This window comes from Protopterus annectens, chromosome 8.part0 (genome assembly GCF_019279795.1).
Source record: "Protopterus annectens isolate FY-2018-M chromosome 8.part0, PAN1.0, whole genome shotgun sequence".
NCBI classification, from domain to species: domain Eukaryota; kingdom Metazoa; phylum Chordata; order Ceratodontiformes; family Protopteridae; genus Protopterus; species Protopterus annectens.
The window spans coordinates 1,756,054,678-1,756,078,965 of NC_056741.1; the positions used below are offsets into that span (position 1 = coordinate 1,756,054,678).

The window sequence follows — 24,288 nt, forward strand, 5'->3', positions numbered from 1 at the left end:
ATGCTGATTTGGGTTTAAAAGCTTATTTCCAACTTTTTCCTTATTTTCAGGCTGTTCCCATTTGCACACCACTGCCCTACGCTTAAACGGATGAAATCAGCCAGAAAAAAATATAAAATTAATTTTTTTATAATTTTGCAACTATTTCCCATGCCAGTGACCATATATATTTTTTCCATTGGCATGCCTACTAGATTGAATACATGCTTTCTTTGGAGCTGTCATGCCTTCATTTTGTAATTTGCAGAAATGCATTCGGTTAGTAACTGAATACATTTCTGCTGGTTACACTATTCCTGCACAGATGCCTGCCTGCTTCCTGGATTGCTAATTCACCTCATTTGCATGTTTTTCACCAGCAAATGGGGTAATTAGCATACAGGAGCTGTGTCCATGCAGGAATAGTGTAGGAGTGCTCATGCACATTCTGGGAGCTCGTTCCTAGATCACACGTCAGCCATATGGTGTGCAGCAGCTCTTGCACTATTTCTGCATGCCGTGCAGAGCTTGCTAAATCCCGGGGATTGTCTGCATCCATCAGTATGTGCATGGCTTTCAAAGGCAGTTCTGCAGCAGGGCCCCAGTTGAACATATATACTGTGCCATGGATGCCTTAGCCGGTCTGTTTAAAGATGTTGCAGGTAAAAGGGAACATTTACCTGCTATCCCAGGCCTCAAGTACTGCCATTATTACTTATTTTGCTGTCTATTGGTGTATTTTTCCATCAGAGTCCCAGGTACATTCCTATTTTTTACATTAGGTTTTATTTCAGTCTGTCAGTGGTAATCAGTATGTATTGCTAGAAAACACCTGTTTTAATCAAGATCTCTGTGGCAGGGGTGATTTATTTTGTTCATGTGCCTAACACTGTGAGAAACACATAAGATCATTAAGGCACATTAAAGCTCATTTAAGCAGGTTTGCTTGGTGCGGCATGCTGCTCCTCATCACGGTGCTCCACTTAGTTCCACTCAAACCCATGCTAAAAAATTAAAAATAAAAGAAAAAAAGGAGTAATAGGACAGTGGTGAAATTGGTGCAAGCAGGGGGAAAACATACTGAAAGGCAGGTAGGGATGTGCAGGAAGGGTGTAGGAAAGGACCATAGCTTTCCATTTCTTGTACAGCAACAGCTGTGCATTTTGACAGATTTTGTACATGAATTTGGACTCTCAAACCACAGAGAGAGGGTTGAGGACAACATAAATGTGTTGTCAAGCCAATTGGACCAAATTAGTTGTGTCTAGTGGACACTTGTGTGAAATGGAGAGCTATGTATGGGGCAATTTTTTTGTGGGACAGATGCCCATTTTTTTTTCATAAGGAAAGATTGGAAAGTTGGCGAAGGGATGTAGATACATGTGGGGAAGTAAGTTGGGTAGGAGAGGATGCAATTGCTGACAGACAAGGCAGACAAGACAGCAGACAGGGACAGTGTGTGACACATGAGGGGGTAAACACCTTGGATGGGGAGGGTGTTGTGGAATCTGAGATGCATTTGCCTCCAGACGGCAGCAGCATGATTGATATCCCCACCCATGGGTGGTCGGCACTGCTTCTTTACTGACCTGAAGGTGGTTGCACTTGAGGCTGGGCACCAGGGCCAGCATGCCTCACCAGTTGTTGAGTCTGTCCTTAATCCAGTGCAGGCGATGTTCATAGCTCCTATGAGCAATCCTGCACACCATGGCTGGTAGTTGATCCTGGGTGACTACTCCCCCTCCACCACCACTCCTGGGGGATGGGCCCCATCCCCTAAGGTGGTTTAACCTGAAGGTGTGCCAGGACCAGCGGAGGGGGAACCACTAGCTTGGGTTCCAGATGTGCTGGTACCCGGTGCCACAGCTAGCTGAGGTATGGTAGGTGGATCAGCAGAAACTGACCTACCCTGTTGTGCTGTGGTAATAGAGGTAAAGCAATGTGTATAGGTTAGTAATGAACAAAACATTTTGTTAGTAATAACAGCATGCCAGAACATTGGAAATAACCCAATTACATTTCAATGCATACTACCTGAAACATAATAAATAACATAACAGTCAGTATATTAACAGCATGCCAGTAACAGTTACGGCATAAGGCCAATAACATAGGTAATTCAACAAGGTATGTTAATATGCAACCATTGTTATACATAACAATGATAAATCACATGACCCAAAATAAAGTTTACAGAAGAACACGTGTTAATAACCAATGAATAACAATAATAAATATATATATATATATATATATATATATATATATATATATATATATATATATATAAAGGGTGGGGAGAGAGAGAAATATGGTGCATTAATACCATTATAGGCCACATAGTTGACAGCAGTAGTGTTATCTGCTCTACAGGTCTGTCTTTTTTTATGTTTAAAAGTACCCTATAGATGTTGTAGTATACCTCTCAAGCTATCTGCATGGGACAGTGTGGGCCAAGCAGTAACACCCACAGGTACACAACTACAAAGAACACTTGCACATCAGGTGAAACTATATAACTACCAAGGTGTACTGTGGGCTGATGTAGTGTTACTTTGCTATTAACATAATCATGTCGATGATACATCTGTGACAGAGGGATTGCACAACAGTAATTACATTCCATGACAGTGTGACACTTGACAGACATGTATGTGTACAGTACACAGAGTAAACAACTATAATGCCTTGCTTAGCAGGCATGGGGATAGAACTCAATAGCAGTGACTGCAGAGGACACGTGCATCAGCTATATTAACTAACTTCAGTAGCCTTTAACAGACACTCTAGCCATACAACCATACCAAGATTACACATTGTATTGCTTTTATTTTATTATTGTACTTATTTCCTTTATTTTATGCAGTATTACCACATCCCTGGTAATGATTTTAACAATCTATGACATCTGAACACACAATTATTTACACACGATATGAGCTACCTAGGTCTATATTACAAACTCGAAGTTACTGAACTTCGAATACGATATGGTTGACACCATATCATCGAAGTTCAGTAACATTGAATGAGTAATAAAAAATTTTTAAAAAATGACAGAAATTAAAACTAATTGCTGTAAGCAGAGGGACAAGCCCCCCTGCACCCCTCACACCCCTGCTACTCAAATATAACAACTCTGAGATCGCGCTACAGTGTTGGAAACAGAAATTTTTTATTTCTGCACTGTAGTGCACTGAAGTGCGATTTTGGCGGTGGTATATTTAAGTAGCGGGGGGTGCAGGGGGGCTTGCCCCCTGCCTACACTGGTTAGTTTTTTTTGTTTTATTTTTTTCTGAACTGTCGATGTTTTAACAGTTCGATCACTAAAAGTCGACCTTTCGTGATTCAAACTGTTAAATATTCCATGTTCTAATATAGACCCGAGCTACCTCACCCAATTACCTGTAACTCAAGTGGAGAGAATTTTATTTTAATCAGTACATGACTGATATTGTACTATTTTTGACAGGCATGGGGATAAAACCCAATAGCAGTGACTGCAGAGGACATGTGCATCAGATGTATTAATTGACTGCAGCAACCTTTAACAGACACTCCAGGCATACAGCCATACCAAGATTACACATTTTATTTCTTTTCTTTTATTATTATTGTACTTATTTCTTTTATTTTATGCAGTATTATCACATTCCAGGTAATGATTTTAACAGTCTGTGACATCTGAACACACAAATTATGTACTCATAATATGGGCTACCTCACCCATTTACCTGCAGTTCATGTGCAGAGAAAATCTGTCATTGTTAGCTAACTGATTCAGTAATATTTATTACTATATAGCACTGAATTTTAACCCTAATCTATGTATGGCAAAATGTACTTCATACAAAGCATTTAACAAGTGACAGTCTATTACTAAATGGAATGCAGGAGTACATATTACATTGATAGTGTGTTGAAATATCAGGTCTAATTCCACAGTTATTGCACTACAAATGTTTTGCAGATACTTTATAATGGTTAATGATATACTATTTCTTTCTTATTTGACTATAGCTAGCATAATACATCTGTACTCACCCCATAAACAGGGCAACCTGGCCAAGCACCCAGCATGCACCTCAATGTTGTGAGCCCACTCCTCTGCACCTGTTGGGAGATAAGCTCACCATTACGCATACCAGTTTAACAGACATTCAAGAACAGATATTGGTGAAACACAGGTAAACATACTTGCATACATGTGGGACATTCTCTGCCCAGGACCCAGGTATCCAAGAGAGCCACCTTCTGTCTTTTCAGGTTATCATGGTGGTGATGTACCTGCTCACCTGTTTGGGAGATACCAGTTGCACTGGTGAAGTCCCTTGCCAGCTATTCCCCAGCCTCTGCCTTGCACTGAGCCCTGGTAACTCCCCTGCCTCAGCCAGTCTTCATGTTTTTTGACAAGGAGTCTGAACATGATGCTGGACTCCTGAATGCTCCAATGTTGTGCCCAAAAGTGCAAACCCTCTCCACTGCCTGCCATTAAACCCTCAAAGTTAGAACTCCAACAGATTATGCTGTATTCCTACGTATTTTGCTTAATATAGCCTGTCTTCCTGCCCTTTAACACCATTGGGCAATATTTAAAAATGTGGTGTGGTTCTTGGCACTGCACAAATCAGCTCAGCTGACCTTAGCAGTGCTTAACTTGGCAATGCTTGGCAGTGCTTAGCAGTGCACAAACCAGCCAAGCAGTGCCAAACAGTGCATAGCAGGTCTTATCAAGTCTTAGCAGGGCTTAACTGAGTGCAGCAGATCAGGATTTAAATATAATTACCATAATTTGTACTTTGAAAATAAATGCTTAATTTCTCTTCCATGTAGTCAAACCCTGCACCTACTGCACATAGGGCCATAACTCTACCCATTTAGCTGCAGGGATATGTGGTATGCTGCTATACTTTTACATATACCTCTGAGCTAACTGTAAGAACTGCTGAGTATAGCATCGCACCAAGCAAACTCCCTCAGCTATGCTTAAACTTGACCTTTTCATATATAATTAAATGCATCTAGTTTCTATTTTTAGGTGACTGGCACATGTCACTTGCTGCTCTCCATGCCGTGCAGACCTGCTTTTTATAAAAAATAAAAAATATTAAATTACATTGATATAATGCAATTGGACAGTGCAGGGAGTATGTTGCTCATCTGTGGACACAGCACCACACTCCCTACACTGATTCACTATCCGTATTCCACAGCTCTACCTTGGCAATGCACCATGATTAATACATATGTTGCACTGTTGGGGGGAACTGTGTACATGGACATGGTAATAGTCCATGTAGCCTCTACACGGTGCCTACATAGATTTTATTAAATCCTGGGGGGGGGTGTCATTTTGCATAAGTTTAGAGCAATGCTGGGTGTCTGTCATTTCTTATTTTCCTAGTTTAGCTAAAAAGGATCTGTTATGGTCCTTAGCTTCAGCTGCTAATCTAACTTCATGAATTGCTTTAGCAGACCTAATAGTATTTTTTAAGTTTTTAGTAATATCTCTAATACCATCCTTGAGATGAGCATTTTTTATCTTTTTTATAATTTAAGAAGTGTTATTTCATTATAGTTTATTTATGTTGGTGGCTGAGACTACCAGATTTATGCATTCATCTAAGTGGGTGTAGAACTCCTTTGTGATGTTACCTGCTGTGATAATGCTGGGGCTGATGCTGGTATAAATGAATGTTTATACTGCATCATAGAATTTGATAAGATTAGCATGTTTTTTGTTCAATTTGAATTTTAAATAACACTATAAGCAACAACACAGTATGAATTTATTTATGTACAACATTTACCATTTACAAATGATAAAGAAAGTTGTTAATTTAGTGTTTCATGCTCTTATTGATTCAATTTCAGTTGACAAATTCTTCTATATTTGTCTAGTAATAGTTTCAATCTAAACCAATTTTTAAGTATGGTTTAATACCTTTGTTTCTCATCTTACTAGTATATTTGTAATCCTTGAATTCTGACATATTGGTTTCAAGGAGTTCATGAAGAACCTTGCTCTGTATTAACTTCAACTATTCAAATACATTCCTGGCCTGGAAAGCAGCTGTAAAATCTATCCTTCTAAAGGAGTAGCCCTTGCAGTGTAAGGACCATTTACTAACTCTGCCACCGTCCTTTCTCTTGAACAGTAGATTACACTGTATATACCAGTTACTTAGACTCTCTAGCTGCCAGTTTTTTTTCTGCATTCAGGAAATGTAAGAAAACCTGTTCTACTTTTGTCTCTTTGTTAATGAATTACTTTGCACTGGCTATAAACCAATTACACTTTGATTTAATTTGACCTGAGATTGTGAAGCCTGCTATGCTAGGGTTTGCTTTGCTACCTTCCACTAGCCACAATTTCCACCCACCCCCATTACTTTACTATTATATTTCCCACATGCACATTTCATTTGTGACTCTTATTCCCTAACCCTCCGCAAATAACTTTAGTGCTATCATTTAAACACTCATGTTTCTTTTTACCCAATTCCAAACCTCAAGTATCTTTCAGTACCATTATCAACTACCTTTCTCTCTCCCATACTGATTTGCTCTATATCCATTCATACTTATATCCCTCCCTATCAGTACTTATCTGTCCTACATTGTAGCTTCTACTTTTCCCAAATAAAACCTCACTTTTTCCTGTTTTAACAATCTCCTCATACTCTAGCCTTTTAAACCCCTCTATTCCTTATATTACAGAGAAGATACCAGAACCTAAATCTCTTTCTTGGACAATACTTCTTTCCTATCTACTCTTTACCAGCTTTCAGACTCCACCACCAACAGATGTCCTATTGCCTTGCAACTTCTTGTTTCATTCTTGATTCCTACTTCCCACTATCTGCCATCAATAAAATACAGATTTGTTTACTTAATCACACTACTGCTCAGCTTCTATCTTACTGTGCCATCTCTCATCTTACAGTGACTCTATAATATCTCTCAACATCTCTATAGCTCTGTCCCAACCACCTAGCCATACATCCTTCCTACACTCTGCACCAAACATATTTAATGACACCTCTCACCTTTACCCTAGATATAGACTGATTAACTTCATTTCAACTCAAACCAAAACTAAGGGGGAAAATGCTCTCCAAAGAATAAGTATCAGTTACTTCCCAACATAATAAAATTTTTATTGGAGGAAACATTTGCTTTAATCCTAGTCACAGCTATCACAACAAACATCAAGACAATTCTTTTCCACATACTACTCTAACTCCACAACAGTCAGTATATTCAGATTTAATATGTTCAGATTGATCCCACTGTTGTATTTCTTCTGTTAACTTACAAATAGTTAATTCATTGTTTCACCTAAGAATATTTAACAACTGTAGTCAGTATTAAAAAAAAAATTTAAGTTCAAAATAAATATTATCATTGGTAGTAATATCATTTGGTCCAGGTGAAAAATATGTTAGTAATATTGTTTCAAAGAAACAAAACAAGAAACAGAGAGATCTTGATGTTATCCTTTATCCAATTTCAACAATTTGTCTCTGACTTCTTCTGGTTAGCCTAATTCTTTAGATTTTTTCTGTGAATGTTTTTTTAAAAGCCACCAAGAGTTCCCTCCTTTCAGGTGGTCATTAGGTGGGTAGAAAAGGAAGCACATGGAGCCAGAAATTCTGGGGGTGCAAATCCTTCCATAAATCTACAGACTGGGAACATTCACAATCTTGCATCAAATGGAGGCCGAAAATGTCAAGGAAGTTTTTGAGGAGGGAAAGAAAGAGAATGAAAGAGAGACAGAGGAAGGTTTCACTAAATATGGACATTTAAAATAAGTTTTTCAATAATCCTTCTGATTATGATATTGTTAGATTTAACATATTGAATCTTAGCAATGAACAGTTTACTGGTGTGCAGTTGAGTATTTTAAGCAAGCTTCACTCTCGAGTTGAATTTCTTAGCATCCATGTCTTAAACACATAAGTAGACTGTAATCGGCGACTTGATCATAATCCTCTATGGTATGGGCTTCTGAAACAGTTTAATAGATATTTGATGCTTTGGTATCTTTACTGAGTAGTAGCTTACAATTATTTTTAACACTATCAAACCCTTAACTTTTTCTCTTGATAAAGTAAATGTGTGAAAAAACTAATGCTTTGCTGTGTACTAATACAACAGACTAATTTTAGACTATATAAACAATAATTTTGTGTGCAACCCAATGTAAATTAACTCGGTGACATGTCACAGCAAAGAGCAGCTATGACGTAATTTTAAAAAAGTCTACTTACTGTATGAATAAGTATCACTCATGTTTATAAAATCAGCAAATTACTAAGTATGCAGGCTGATTTTTACCACTCTTGGCAGAACTTACATTTTTTTTAAAGTCAATTAGTATTGCCCCTAATTCACAAGGGTTTCTTTAATACATACAATTACAGTGATGTGAACTTTTCTAGGTGTCATGCTGATATAGTATTTTCAGTTTGATTTGCATTTTAGGCAAGGCCTTCATAAAGTTAAAGAATGTCGCTAGCTAAGAGATTCCTTAAAAATTAAGCCATATATTGTTTTCATTTTTACACAGTTGTACCTAAGCAAATTGTTTAATTGAATATGTTTTGCAAATTGGGAATAATACAATAATTTAAATGACTGAAATAACATTTTAAGGTTAAACAACCTTTTTCATGCTAATGAACATCACTGTACTACTATTCAAAGTATGAAGTAACTATTTATTTCAACAAGTTAAATTGCTTATTATACACTTTTAATTTTAATCTACAAAGTTTTACCCTCCCATGCAAACAAAATAAAATGTGAATCACCCTTTACTCAGAAACAATGAGGCCTTTAGGTTAGTTAGAAATCATTTTACTTTATTTACTTGTGAGAAATCGCTTTATGAATTGGTCCACGCTTCATGAAAGAAACTATCTAATGAAATTAATATCTTAGCTAAGAGAGCAATTGTGCCTGCTTTGGAGATTACAGTTAATATAACTTATTGATTGCACTCAGTCTAAGACAATGTGTCCTGATCATAGCTTGATTTTAGTTTGTGAAACTTGTATGCATTGTATCACTCTTTATATATTGCAGTTTGTATATTTTATGTAACAATTTGTAGTCTTTGATAAATATGGAATTCAGGTTAATGTTTTCTAACCAAGTAGAAATGTAGAAAAAATTATGTAAGAACAAAATGCAATCATTTGCTTATTGCCAAACTCTAGTGACATCTTTGTGCTTTTACTATTAATTATTCCTTTCAACCCCTTTGCTCAAAAATTCTGGACGCAGTCACAAACAATGAAAGGATCAAAACCACTAAATCAAGACCATTATTTAAATACTTTAATTTATTTAAAAAGTCAACAGAGTAACAGGTTTTGCATCAACGTGCAATGTCTGAAAAACCCAAAGCATGAAATTGGCTGATTGCAATTCTCTTTGACTTACCAGGAAAAAAAACTTCTTGACAGGCAAGATAAAAATATGGGAGGTATACTGTTAACAGTAACTGCTATTGATATATTACATATAAACTGTCTGCAATACAAGTAAATTGTATATCCTCTCCATCACTGCATCCAGTAGTAAAGTTCTCTGGTTATGCATATTGTCAACAAGTAACTAAGAATATGAAAAAAAACAACAAAAAAAGTTGAGCTAGATTAACTGAACATTTTGAGATACATGAGTATGCTTTATAAACATGCAAATTCTTAGCAACTGGAAAGCTTTTTCTGACCTTGGGGAGTTCTGCTTAGCATAAACATCTGCTAATTTAGATATGTATTTACCTTTTACTGATACAGAACACAATACCTCAATCTTGTGTACTCCAGAGTGTTGTTATAAAATGTCCTGTAGTTACTCAAATGCATATTTTAATATGATACTATCAGTAACTTTAAAACATTACTGTGTTTACCTTTGTAGTGATAGAAAGGGACACATCTTCACAAAGAAGCACTGCCAACATAGTTTATCTTAATATGGTATTCTCACAGAGTCTAATCAACACATACTGAAATCACTGGGAAACCAAAATAGTGATTTTTTTTTCTGTTCTCTTTCCATGTACACAAGCTTTTACATAGCAAGAATATATGTTGCTATTAAGAATAAGAATATAGCAAAACTCTAAATATTACAGTAAAAATATATTAATCATTTTACATGCTAAATGAATGATTGCCTTGGCACTGAAAGATCAATGCAATATGTAAAACAAGCTGGCATTTGTTTTAAACTTATATAACATGGCTGCATCAAAGGAAACACAACAGTGCTTATCTATATTAAGTTCTACCTTATGTGTATACTTTTGAAGTCTTATCTGCAATGTTGAAATTTCTGAATAAAACTTCTGGTGCCTTGACTTAATAAATGTTTCTGTTTAATTGTACATGTGCTTTTTTTTAACCCGGACAATATTCTAAACTGCAAGGAGAAGCCCCCTCCCCCAAACTCATTCATTCTTAGGTCCATACACAGTGTACCTCTCAACCAGGAAACATTAAAAATCTGGGCAAAGGCCCATGAAAAGTAGATACAACTGGCCAAAATTGATTGGTTAACATACAATTTGTATGCATAATTATGTAACCCTACCCACTCCAATGGAATTGTGGGATACCAAGTGACGCTATTAGCAAGTTGTTCAACATAATGAGCAGTAGTATTCCACAAATAACACTGAACCAATCAGGGACACATTTCAATGGAATGAAATTCAAATGGAATTCAAGGATGAATCCAGACATAATCAGGGACAACCAGGGGAAATTTTAAAATTGACAGAATAAGAGAATATGAATTAATATACATTTTCTGAAGTAAAATAAGTCAATAACTCTAATTATTCTCAATATTTACTAAGTGTAACTCACAATATTTTCTCCAAAAGTCACCAATTTTAGGAGGGAATAAGAAGAACAGACCTAAAGTTTTAGTCAAAGCATACCTCCCAACTGTCCAGATTTTCACAGAATGTTCAAATTTTTGTCTCATATATATATTATTGGTCTGTTTCTCATAAAACTTTGTGGTTTTCTAGCAAGTCATTGAGGACTGAAGTCACTAAATAATGATACCCATTTGAGTTTTAGACTTCATATCTTAAAGAAAATGCATGCTAACACAAATTATTTTATTTTTAGCAACTTTTTAAGTTTATAAGAACAGTTTTTAAAATCTGTCCTTCCTTATTTTTGGTCTTTTGTCCCTCATTATTTTAGGTTTTGCCCAGATTTCCTGCGCTAAAAGGTTGAGAGGTATAGTCCTGTCTTAACTGCAAACATGCTGTTGATGTGAAGATAACTACTGATACATAGCTGTTGTTCAGTTATGAGTTTTGTTATAAACATGGTTTGAGTTACACTAGTGTTTTTGTTATTTTGCTCTACATCTGTTTAGTAACCTACCTTCAACTAATGTTATATGTCCCTGTATTCTTGTTTCCAAGTTAAATTCCCAGACTTACAGGTACTTAAATTTTGCAAAAGATGTGATTTGTGCTTTCTTTCTGAAAGCTTATCAAGTGTCTAACATATATAACTGCACTACTACCATATTATAAGCCTAAAATAAGACCAAACCAAAGATAGGCTTAGTCAAAAACATTACTCACCATTGTAGAGTTATAAAGTGCCTTCCACACCAGAACTAACCATTTACGCATTCTCCCATTCAACGCCCCTCACATGCTCTTCCTTTCCTACTCGGACCATACTAAATTAAATAAGACTACAACTCTCTCAGCTATATATAATACAAATGATTCAGAGTGGTTGTTTATATATCATGTTACAAATACTGCATTACTGCTGTTTAAACTCATGCCCACCAGGTGACAAGTGCTGGTGTATAGATTACATCAAACACACAAGACGGTGGGAAGTTTTAAAAAAAATCAAAGTTTACACACAGAATTGCTCTGAAACAAATAAAATATTAAAAATAAAAAGCTAAAGTATACGTTAAGCATGGGTTCAGGCGCCTAGGCAGCGAGACATTTCCCTGTGGTACATTTGAATGGGGACAGATGGCTGAAGTGACAGTCAGCTGCAGCCATATATGGCTGTTTGCAAATTTCCTGTGGGCAAAGAGAAGCACATATTGCCATGCTCACATCTTTAATAACCAAATGCATGGAGGCAGAGGAAGTAATGAGTGTTGTGCTCAGTGTAGAGTACATACTTATGTAACTACAACATGTAGAAGTGTGCTACAGCATGAAGGAAATCGTGCAGGCTACTGTAGTCACATGTATGCTCCAGTATGCATTTTAGGTAATGTTCCCTAGAGAATGTAAAGGGGGTAGTGGTCCACACACACCAATTATAAAGGTACTGCCCACTGTGTATTGCATTTGTACTGCCACTGACATGCCCTCTGGCCAGTCTACTGCTGATGCCTGCCATATTGCCTGTTGTCTATCGTTCCCTTGGGGACCATGAACATTGTTTTCCGCCTGTGACTTTGGTTCTTGAAGTTGTGGGCATGGCAACACATTCTTCTCTTTGCCCACAGGGAATTTGCAAACCGACATATTTCTCTGCAGCTAACTGTCACTTCAGCCATGTGTCCCCAGTCAAATGTACCACAGGGAAATGTCTCACTGCCTAGGCGCCTGAACCTGTTAAGCATTTATGCACTTAAAGCATTTTCCCTCCAAAATAAAATAGACGAGTCAGAACGACATCACAAACAAAGAGATGGCTTTAATTATCTGACCAAAACTTGCTGGGCACATTCTGTGTATTAAATAAACTCAATAGTACATTTTTTATGAAAAGAGATTAAGACTGCTATATTTAGTTATTACCAGTGATCTGACAGTTGACCAATCCTACATAATCTTGCTGGTGAATGTCTCACCAGTGCTAACAATCAAGAATACTAACCAATGCACCTTGCAGAGCTGCTGCCCCTGGGAAAGCTCTTCAAAAGGGAAATGGTGTACATTTAGTGCACACACAGAGTGCTGAAGGCATCTTATCTTCCAAAACTCAAAACTTAAAACATAGCACCATTCCTTAAAATAAAAGACTTCAATAGGGCAAAAAAAAATCGGTGCAACCGTTAATCCCGTCTTGAACTATCTTCATTTGTGGCTTGTACTACACAGGTTATAAACCAGTAAGTGAAAACAAGAAATCAAACACTAGCTGTTAGAAATGGCCATAGCTGTAAAATGGCGTTGATTTCGGGAGAACTCAGTGAAATAAGTAGAGCATTACTAATAGCATCATAAACTTTCAACTAGTCAGAATAATGCATTGTAATAACTGATGGTGTTTGGAGTGGATCACACTCCTCGTATTTGCAGGCAGGATACACAAGCGATATGTGGTTATGTTAGCATTCACTACAGAATGTAAATAAAACAAAATCCGAATTTGAAGGAGCCACTCAGGAATTCGTGGCACCCTATGATTTTGCCCCCCAAAATGGAAAATGATAAATTCGGTACAGTTAAGAGGTATGATACACATGCATTTGCATTACACTTACAAAATAAGAAAGCAAGAAAACTGTCTTACAGCCAAAACCTGCTGAGATAAGCATATCATTTTCAGCATTAAATTGGAGGGGGGGTGGTAGAACTTTTAAATGACAACAGGGTTGTACTGATAGATGCAGCAGCATTAACATTGCAATGTCAGTTCTTTTCAAAAAACATATAACTATGATATTTTAATTTGATACCATTTACAACCCATGACATTTTAGCTTCATTCTGCAAAATCATGCTTTGTTTATACCAGCCCTGAGCTCTGTGAAGACATCCATACTACTATCTGTAGTGTAAGAGAATATAAAATTACATCCATACATAAATTTACATATTGGCCTTTTTGTTATCTGAAGCAGGCACATACTCAAATAATCTGACTGCAGTTGTCATAAAGAATTCAGTCTGAAGTTATAAAACTGTAAGCTATAATGATCGCAGAATACAATCTGATAAACTAGCTATACCAATTTGTTATCATAATACTATCTATTGGTTAACCAGGTAGGCCCAGTAAGCACACAATCCCTTTTCAGGAGCAACCCGTGAGCAATGTCCAATTAAGTAAGTTGCTCAAGATCAAACATTAGGCAAATAAGGGCTAAGGGAATCATACCCTGTACCACAGGAACTATTGCTTGCAACCTTAACAACTGCCTTCTACAACATGCCGTACAGAACATGAAATTCTGTCTACTCTAATATATTATAACATTGCTGTTTCCTCCTACAAAGCTGATACTTGGTCCTGTTTAGTGTAACTTGGAGTTCTGTGAGTTTGGCTTGTGGATCTCCGGGAATATGTCTGGAAGAGATATAGTCCCTAACAAATTTTTGAAATGCTACAATGGTCATTGTGCTTAAAAGCATGGTTGGCTGAAAACTCAGGTATACAAGTTCCAGCAATTTCCTGAATATGTATGTGCTTCAAATGCAAAAGAGCCTCAAGGTCAGCCAGTTTTGTTGTTGAGACAACTAGCATTGAACAGAACTCAGTGTAATCTACTTTGGGATTTGCTATGATAGTTAGTTATTTGGGGATGTTTATAAGCAGGGGTACTGGGATGAGAGGTGCAGGTCATCCTTTGCAAAACAAGTAGAACTGTCATGCGTCACATCTCATGCTGACACATAATGGATCCCTCTGGAGCATACCTCTCAACTTCTAAGCACAAGATATCTGGACAAAGCCAAAAATAATGGGTGGGGAGGAGAAGGACCAAAATCAGGAACAACTTTTAAATATTGCTCTTATAAATGTAAAGAGTTGATAGAGTAGCAGGTTTTGTATTAGTGGGCATTTTCTGGTGGAAATAAAGTCTGAAAATCAAATGGCTGTCATTATTTAGTAACATCAATTTTCAGTTATTTGCCAGAAAAATGCAAATTTTATGAGGACCAGACCAAAAATGAGTGAGATAAATATCTGGACATTCTGTGAAATTCTGGACTGGTATACCATAGAATTACACCAGCTATTTAGCCATTTATGGATTCCCAGATCTTATAGAACTTTGTAATTCAGTCAAGCCTGGTAGAATTAGGTCACAACTGGAGGTTGAAGGGATATCTTGCCAACTCTTCAGCAAGCATTTGAGCCCAGTAGGGCTGGGCACATCTCTGCTGACAATACTCAAAGGTGCTACAAATTTAGTTTATTTTATTTACTTCCATTTGTTTATTAAAATAGTCTGACTAGAAAAGCCTCCAAAAAGTATATAAATGACACATGCTACAAAGCAGCATGTTAGCTGTATTATATAACATACAGAGTTAGTCAAATTTACAACATAGAAACATCTGTTTACTGTTTAATTTTTGTATTTTATCTCTATTAGTTCTATTATTTGTTTAATTTACAGGTTGTCATTTTGATCCGGCGCCAGTAATTACCAGTGCTGTGTCAAATATAATATGTTCTACTTTATTTGCTCAACGATTCGACTACCATGACAATACGTTTAACAAGAAACTTGAACTCATTAGTGAAAATGGAGAACTCCTTGGTGGATTTTGGGCAGAGGTACACCTAAAATAAAGTTTCCTCTTTCTTGTTTTTTTTTTTTTTTAATTAAGTGATACATCTTTTACGTTCTGATTAGTAGTGTCAAAATGTACTTCGCTATCTAATAGGACTGATATAAATGGTAGGACTAAAGTAAATGAAAAGACAAGTTAGGTAAAAAAAAGATTCTTTTAGTTTTACATGAGGTGAGTATTGGAAAGTATTAGCATTAACTTTAAAATAAAGTGTAATTTCTAAATTTCAGTTAGACAACTTGGAAAAATGTATCTTATTTATCGCATGACCAAAAATAAATAGATGCTTCTTGTCATTTTTTTTTACACTAATCAGGAGGTAATTAAATAATGATGCCTGTTAATTACACAGGCTGCCATAGGAATGTGGTTTGTAAATATACAGATTATTTATTTATTTATTCATGCATGTATGTATGTTAAAGGCAGCACTACGTTTGCCTTCACATGGCTTAATAAGTTCATATTTTGCCCAACTTCAGATCATAATTTGTTTTGATGGCAAGCAATTCTCTCATAAAAATGCAGTGATTTGTGATTCCCAAATCTCTGTGTCAGTACTAGTGTTTGAGAACCGGGTATTTTTATTTAACTGAGCAGAATGATCCAGTAGATTCAACAGCAACATGAAAGCAGAGATGTTAAAACAGTACTAGAAATATCATGGGTTTACTAAAAGTGCTCACATGCTATTTGCTCATGACTGACTTGCACAAAAAGGAAAGTTCTCTAACTCTCAGTAAGCTGTTCTCCTCTAACCACTTAGGATTCCCAATACCCTATCCTATGAAAATATATAGTCTTACCAGAACCCGAACTCTAACCCTAAAACACTATACTCTCTCCCTAATCCTAAAACTCTCTTTCTCCTCCTAAAACTGACTAACTTGTCACTCTCTAACCACAAGACTCCCTTTCTTCTCCCTAAATTAAAAATCCCCCTTCCTGTCCACTAAATCTAACACTCCCTTCTTGTTGTCTAACCCTAAAACTCCCATCCCACTTTCTAAACCTAAAATCCCCCCCTGCCCTGCATCTGCTGTCTAAACTTCAAACTTCCTTCATGACTGATGCTCTAATCTAAATTCTTATCCCCTACAACTCTCTTACACCTGCCAATGCACTTACCTCAGTCACACACCTACATTCTTATCCCCTTCCACTCTCTTACCACTGCCAACGCACTTAACTCACTCACATTCAAATAATGTAATCAGCAGCATCCGCTGCTGCTTGCCTAAACTCATATTCAAATTCATGTGCGAACAGCCTACCTAAGCTACAAGATGCCCAAGTCCTTGGTTTTAAGACTGTAGTCTTTGACTGCTTGGTACTCAGGAGCTTGTAGAACACCCAGATATCCCACTATTTAAAAAGAGAAACTCATTATCTCATTCATGGTGCAGCAGGTATGCAAAATTACATCTGTGGAAGTCCATATATGACCTAAGAATTATGAGTCTCTTCTCAAATGTAGTTGTTGAAAAAAAAAAAAACTCATCAAGCAAATAGCTTGTGAATTTTAGATGCTATATAAAAAAGCACAGACAGTTATATTGCTTAGGCACAGCTCCTTTTTCAGTAAGGGTGGTTAAATACAATATATTTATGTCAGTACTAAAATAAACTACAAAAAATATTCATTAAAACCAAAACTGAATGCCAAAAATGCAGTATAAAAATATTAATTGAAACCAAAATTAAATGCAAAAAAAATGCAGCATCATAGCCTTTGGGAAGTCATCTACCCTGGGGCACTACTGCATCGATAATATGTCCCTAAGAGCGGACCCATTTGTTTGGAGTTTAGACAGTGACCTAACTTTCAACAAACGTGTCCCCATTTTTAAGAAAATCCTTCTATAGCACACAGCTTAATAAAAGACTGCTTATAGATCTAGAAATGTCATTGTTCCACCTTATTCAGCCCTCATTAGGCCAATCATTGAGTATAAAGCCCCCTATGGCATGCATCTTTCCAGATACATGCAACATTTGGCTCAACCACATAGATACCTTACTAAAGGTATGCAAGGCCTAAACAGTACACCCTAATCAGACCAACTTAAAGCCTTGTCACTATATTCTGTATCCTACAGATTACTAGTAGATAACCAGTGTCTTGCATATAAGGCATCCTCCAAACCAGCACTGATGGAACTACATCAGCAAGTCATATGGTATCAGAAATACTCTGGATCTAAAATTCTTCTGCAATATCAACAGAATAGGTTGCAGGGGCAGTATATCTCAGAGTATACAATGTCTATGGAGCAGACTCTCTATCTATGTAAAATAAATCATATCCATGTCCATATTCAAGTGCAGCTTGGATCACTGGATGAGTAATAGAAAATTTTCGCCAGGACTGCTCCCTGTTCTACTATTAGACAGAGGCAGCTCTTAAATGCTTTATCCTATGCATGGAAACCCCACAAATTAGTTATTCTCACTAGGGGTAATATATAATTATCAACCATGAGATGGGTAATACCAATCTAACACTGAACAGGATAGGTTAATTTAAGCTTCAAAATTAAAGCTGTCTAGGCTTAAAATGTCTCACAATGGCAGTTAGTGTAGTACTTGCCTTTGAATCTGTTATATTTTCTATAATTTTGTACCATCTGTTTTATATATTGTGTGAGCTCTACAAGTTAAACAAATATCACCATATAGTCCCTGTCTTCCACTCACTCTAAACATGTTTTCAAGTTTCTTCTTTACTGCTTCTTTCTTAAGATAATTACAGAAATGTGATATTTATACCTGACTGTAGAATTAACAAAACATAACAACATAGAGCTTAAGCTAAGTTGTAGTGCAAATAAAAGTGATGTCAGCTTTGTAAATATTGTACGGCAAAGTGGTGCAGCAGTTAGCATTATCACCTCACAACAAGAGGTTCTGTGGTTCAATTTTTGTCTGGAGTGTCTTCTGTGCAGAGTCTGAACGTCCTCCCTGCATCTGCATGGGTTTCCTTTGGGTGCTTTGGTTTCATCCACATTCCAAAGACATGCATCTAGAAATGTTTCTCCCTGGGCCTCTGTTGAAAATGGGCTCTGTCCCAGTCAGTCTTTCTCAGTAAACAAATGTTAAATACATTCTATATGTTCTTAAAGCCCAGCAAGGAATGAGCTTCACCTGTAGTGTAATTTAATATACCTAGACAATGAAAGTTATTTTTTTGTCTTCCAACATCACATGAAAGAACATTGCATTATAGTCAACACTTGACACTAACTCAGGAAAACAAGAATTAGTATGTGTTACTATGCATAGCAAATGGCAAATGACAGCTAATGTCTGTCTGAAGTGCATTCTAGGCACATAATATTAGTGTGATTTGATATCTTGCACCCTGCCCTTCCACATATTACCTATCATTTATCTTTAAGTTGCTCCTAGTATGAGTCCTTGACTTACAAATCCATGTCGATCCAATTTGCTGAGTACAATAACTTGAGAAATCAATCACATGAAAAAATTTAAATATAAGAATTTTTTTTTTGAGTGAAAAAAAGTCCTCTGGCACATCCATTCAGAGGACAAGTCCATCCCCCAAATAACCCCAAGCCAGCTTCATCATCACACAAAGGGAAAGAAAGGTGAAATAGTCCAAAAGGAATCACTACTGGTGCACACTTAGAGACCCCCAGCAGTGATTTCCCATGGAAAATGGTGATCAGGGAGTTTAACTTTGGGACTTTGTGCTTGGTGAGGTAATTCTTCTGGGAGTTGAAGACTGAGGAGCAGTACAGCTGCCCTTTGCATTATTTGTTAAGAGGTCCACTCCAGACAGTGTCTCGATACCATGTACTGGTATTAAACAGAGCTATAGGTGCTAAGATAAGAAAACATGCAAGAGAGATAACATGCATAGCCTCTGTTTCTGTCTCAGGACATGTTGCACAGTAAATGAGCTATTTGATTTTATTCATAATCATGTATAGGCACATAAGAGAAACCATGGCTGGGTTTTCTTCAAATAAAAAAAACAAAAGTAACCACAGTGTAAAGTATAACCAAACAAATCCAAAACATACACTGTGAAGCAGTAGGAAACACTACCAGTCAGCCAAACTCTTCATTCCAAGCTGTTTTTATTCTTCTAACATACAAAGACACAGATTGATCCCTTTCATCCCCTGAAACTGGGGTCTTCATCAAAATCTAACTGCACTCCATAGTACAGCCTTTAAATACTGTTAGAAATGAGTGATGTCATCACCCACAATCCTTTAAAGATACAACTACCTATGTGCTCAAATGAAATGCACTACAAACGACATAAAAACAGTTTAACAAACATCATTTATAAAAAAGAACTTTTCAAATTCCAAGACACTAATCAAGGGTAAACTTAAAAATGTTTAAAATAAAAAAATCAACCACATTTTATCCATAGACTTGCTTTAAATACATATATTGTGTAGTTGAACCCCCCCACACACACACACAGACTAAGATACAAAGTACTTATGAGGTAGCTTTCCTCACTAATATTGGTTTTAAGGATACCATTTCATTAAGACCTGGTGCATGGGTCAAAGCTAGTTTTATTTGCCACTTAATTTCCCTTTCCTCTATATAATTCCTGTAATCTCCCCCTCTAGGATTTGGTCTTACTCGTTCCACAATACCAAATAAAAACTGAAGAAAATTTGCACATACTAATGAATGTTTATATAAGGCATTATTTATATTTCTTGTAGCAATTGGGTACTTGTGCTCATATATTCTGCCTCTAAGATGCCTTTCTGTCTTGCCTATCTAGTAAGCTGGACAGGTTTTACAAGCTGCCAAATATATCTCCCCTGATGTTTGACAATTTCCTTTTTCGAAGAAATAGTTCAACTTCAAAATGCTTTGCTGGGTTACTATATTCTTAGCTTGCATGAACTTGCATTGTGCACAAGCACTACATCTTGTTGTACCACTATTACCCACTACCTGACTTTTGTTAGTAAGTTCAAATGCCTCTTTTAAATTGAGCCCATTTTTATATACAAAAGTGGGTTCCTTCCCAACAACTGAAAATATTTTAGGGTTATTTTTAAGACTGGACTTATTGTTCTCAAAAATCTTTTTCACTTGTTTTGTCCACAAAAAGGAATAACCATAGCACTATGAAATTGTTTCTCCTCTTCCAAATTTTCATTTTCCTGTAGTACATCACCTAACAGTGGTTTAATTTTTTTTACCCCACTCACTTTTAACATACTCTACATTTTTCTCCACTATGTTAGCTGGATACCCTCTTTTGTAAAATAGTTGTGCTACTTTTTGTAACTCTATCTATGTCTAACTCATCAGAAGTCATACGGGCAACTCTAACTAGTTGACCTTTGACTATGCTATTTTTTTGATGGTGGGGGTGATTACTAGTATACTCTAAATAAGAATTACTAAATGTGGGTTTTCTATAAATATTTGACTTAAATCCTTTACTGATTTTATTGTATGAATGTATCCAAATAGTTAATAATTTCTACACTACTGGTATATGTGAATTTCTAAAAAAACTAGATGAATTATTAAAAAAATCCACAAATTCTCTTGTCCACAAAATGAATACATCATCCAAACAATGGACGTATATTTTTATATATCTAAACCACTCACAAGGGAAAATTATAGTTTCTTCTCATTCTAAAAGCACCGTATTAGCATAAATGGGAGCACATGATGCCCCCATCACTACACCCTTATTCTGTTTAAAATATTCTCCCTCATAATAAATACAATTGTAATCTAATACAAGTTCCATAAATTCAGAAATCAAACTTATTTTGTCATCAGAAAAGTCAGTTTGTTTTTTCATACGTTCTAAAAAGAGCTGTATCCCTTCACTTTTTGGAATGGATGCATATAAGTCCACTAAAAGAAATGTTTTCTTCCCAGAGATTATTTTACAGCCTACCCAAGAAGTCCCAAGAATATTTCAAAATGTGGTCTACCTTGTTGTAAACATGTTTAAGCCTCTTGTCTATTACCACCCCAAAAGGGTAGGTTTTAGAACCTTGTCCTGCCACTATGGGCCTAAACTTCATAGGTTCATAGATTAGTACTAGGCTAACTGCCATTGTGAGCCATTTTAAGCCTAGCCAATTATCCCCTGTGAGATTCAAACCCTGTACCTTGTGTTTGTAAGGCAAACACCTTAACTTAAGATGTTCCAAACATTTATGAGTTTTGGGAATCCCAAAAATAGTGGCTGTCACTGGATGTCTAACTTTCAAAAAATTATAAATCTCTGGTGAAATTCTTTCATCTATCAAATATTCTTCCAAATAATAGTCAGTGCAGTGGTGTGCTATATTTATTTCATTAATGGAGGCATTAGAATATGTTTCTGTGTCATAAAGCATCTCAAATATTTTCTGAGAATATTGCAGTGCCCCATATAACACTGCCCCCCCTTATCTGGCCGCATGACTGATAGAATGGTCATTCTCATCTGTTCTAGTAATTCTTGTTCTTTTTTGGTCAAATTATGACATACTCTGTCTTTCTTCTTTACTTTGCAGTGCATGTATATCATCTGTAATAGCTTTTTCTAGTACACTTAAAGTAGGTTCTAATGGTGGGTTAAATGTACTTCTCGTCTTGACTTCCTTTTCCTTCCTTCCATTTGTATTTTGTTTCTGAAAAATATATGCTAAAATGAGTTTCCTCATAAATATTTTTAACTCTAAAATAACATCAGTAAAATTAAACTTTCTTGTTGGAACATATGTTGAACCTTTCATAAAAAGGAAAAAGTGCTCTTTAGTAAACACAGTGTCAGTATAATTATAAATATGATATCCTTTATAAGTGTTTACTATCCCTTCTTGGTGTATCTCATCTAAAACATCAGGGTGGTTCATCTTTTCCAGTATTCTCTGTCCCTGGTTCTCCACTGCTGTTGAGGTCTCTCTCCCACTATCTTGTCTCCTATTTCTCTTTCCCCCCCACTGATTCCTTAAAAACATTCTTCCTATATGTAGTTTGTTTAAACTGTTGCATGTTGTTAACTGTATAAGGGGACTGGTTCCATTTTTTACTATTATGTCCTCTCTTAACTGGGCTACTGTATTTTTTTCCTTCCTGTATGTCTACTAATGGGTAAGCTTTCTTACCATTATATTCTGCTAAGTCTCTTTCTATTGTTTTATACTTTTAAAAAGCTTGTCACATTTATTTTCAATGCCTTCCTTTTGTTTAACATACAACTTGTCATATTGTGGAAACAACAAATCTTCTTGACTATCTTTGTTCAATTTTTCTGTCTCTACTATCAGTGCACAAATTTTAACATCACCATCAATAATTTTTGCCATCAACTCAAGACCATGTTAACATTTCTATAAATTCAGAATATACAGTGTCAGTATAATCCACACCAAAGGAAATTTATACACCTTTAATCCCTTTGGGACAATTTTCTTAGACATTTTGAAAGATAGGCGTTTGCCAGTTGTAAGGTTTTAACCTTGTACATTTTAGTTTCAAAAGCATAAATCACTTCTTTTAAGCCACTCTTAATAGTACTAGTTTCATTACATAGTTTTTTACCTTTATCTTCTTTTATGTCATAATTTGAAAAGACAAATATTTTTTCACTAACTATTCATAGTCAAACTTTTCAGTTTCTTTATAATTTCCCAAAGGATTCCTACACCTTGCAGCTTCTGAATCAGTCTCTTGTTGCAAACCATTGTCTTTATTAAAAGTATAAGTTGTACCTGTTTATTTAGGTTTGGTTCCAGACCTCTGCATTTCATTTTCCTAATTTTGCCTTTTGCACTGTCCTGGAAGAATTTCTAGATGAAAAGTTCACATTTTTTGTCAAGCAAGAAGCCTCCTGGTCTGTTTTCTCACTTGCAAAAGTTTCAGAACTGTCTCCATAACCATCCCTACTTTGCTCTGCCCTTGCTTCCCTTCTTGGTGACAAATCACGCTTCTGTTTGGGGATCCAAAGTGAAATGAACCCCCTGATTGGCTAAAAAGATCAATAAGGCAGGACAATTCCCCTTTTAAAATTGCAAACTCAGTTTATTAAACTCTTCCCTGTGAACAGGCAAAAAAAAGGGAAGGTATAACATCCAAAGAGTCCATCCTGCTTAGGTTACTCAAAAAATACCACAAATAAAAAAACAAAAATAACCACAGTGTAAAGCATAACTAAAACAAATCCAAAACATATACTATGTAAAAGTAGGAAACACTTTCAGTCAGCCAAAATCTTCAGTCCAAGCTGTTTTTATTCTTCCAACTTACACTGTGAAGCAGTAGGAAACACTATCAGTCAGCCATACTCTTCAGTCCAAGCTGTTTTTATTCTTCCAACATGCAAAGACACAGATTGAGCGTTCTCATCTCTTGAAACTGGGGACTTTATCAGAATCTAACTGCACTCCACAGTACAGCCTTTAAATAGTGTTAAAAATGAGTGATATCATCACCCTTCACAATTCTTTAAAGATACAACTACCTATGTGCTCAAAAGAAATGCACTACAAACGTCTTTTGACACAAAAACATTTTAACAAACATCATTTATAAAAAAAGATTTTTCAAATTCCAAGACACTCATTAAATGTAAACTTAAAAATGAGGTTACAGACTTCAAATTCAACTCCACTGTCAGAATAAATATGAAACTATACAAGGACATTGCAGCTTCAGCTGGTAAATTTGATATTTTCTGTTGACCTAGTTGGGTTTGGATATTTTGCTAATTTGTTTTTTTTCTTTTGTTTCTCTAGATC

General features: G+C 36.1%; 1 protein-coding gene across 1 annotated transcript in view; it reads left to right on the forward strand.

Annotated features, from left to right (window-relative positions):
- The window catches only part of LOC122809621 (cytochrome P450 2J6-like), a 587,708-nt gene that overhangs the window by 275,334 nt on the left and 288,086 nt on the right, over positions 1-24,288 (forward strand). Inside the window, exon 4 of the mRNA XM_044081253.1 lies at positions 15,355-15,515. Coding sequence (XP_043937188.1) covers positions 15,355-15,515 — 161 coding nt within the window. The remainder of the gene's footprint in view (positions 1-15,354; positions 15,516-24,288) is intronic.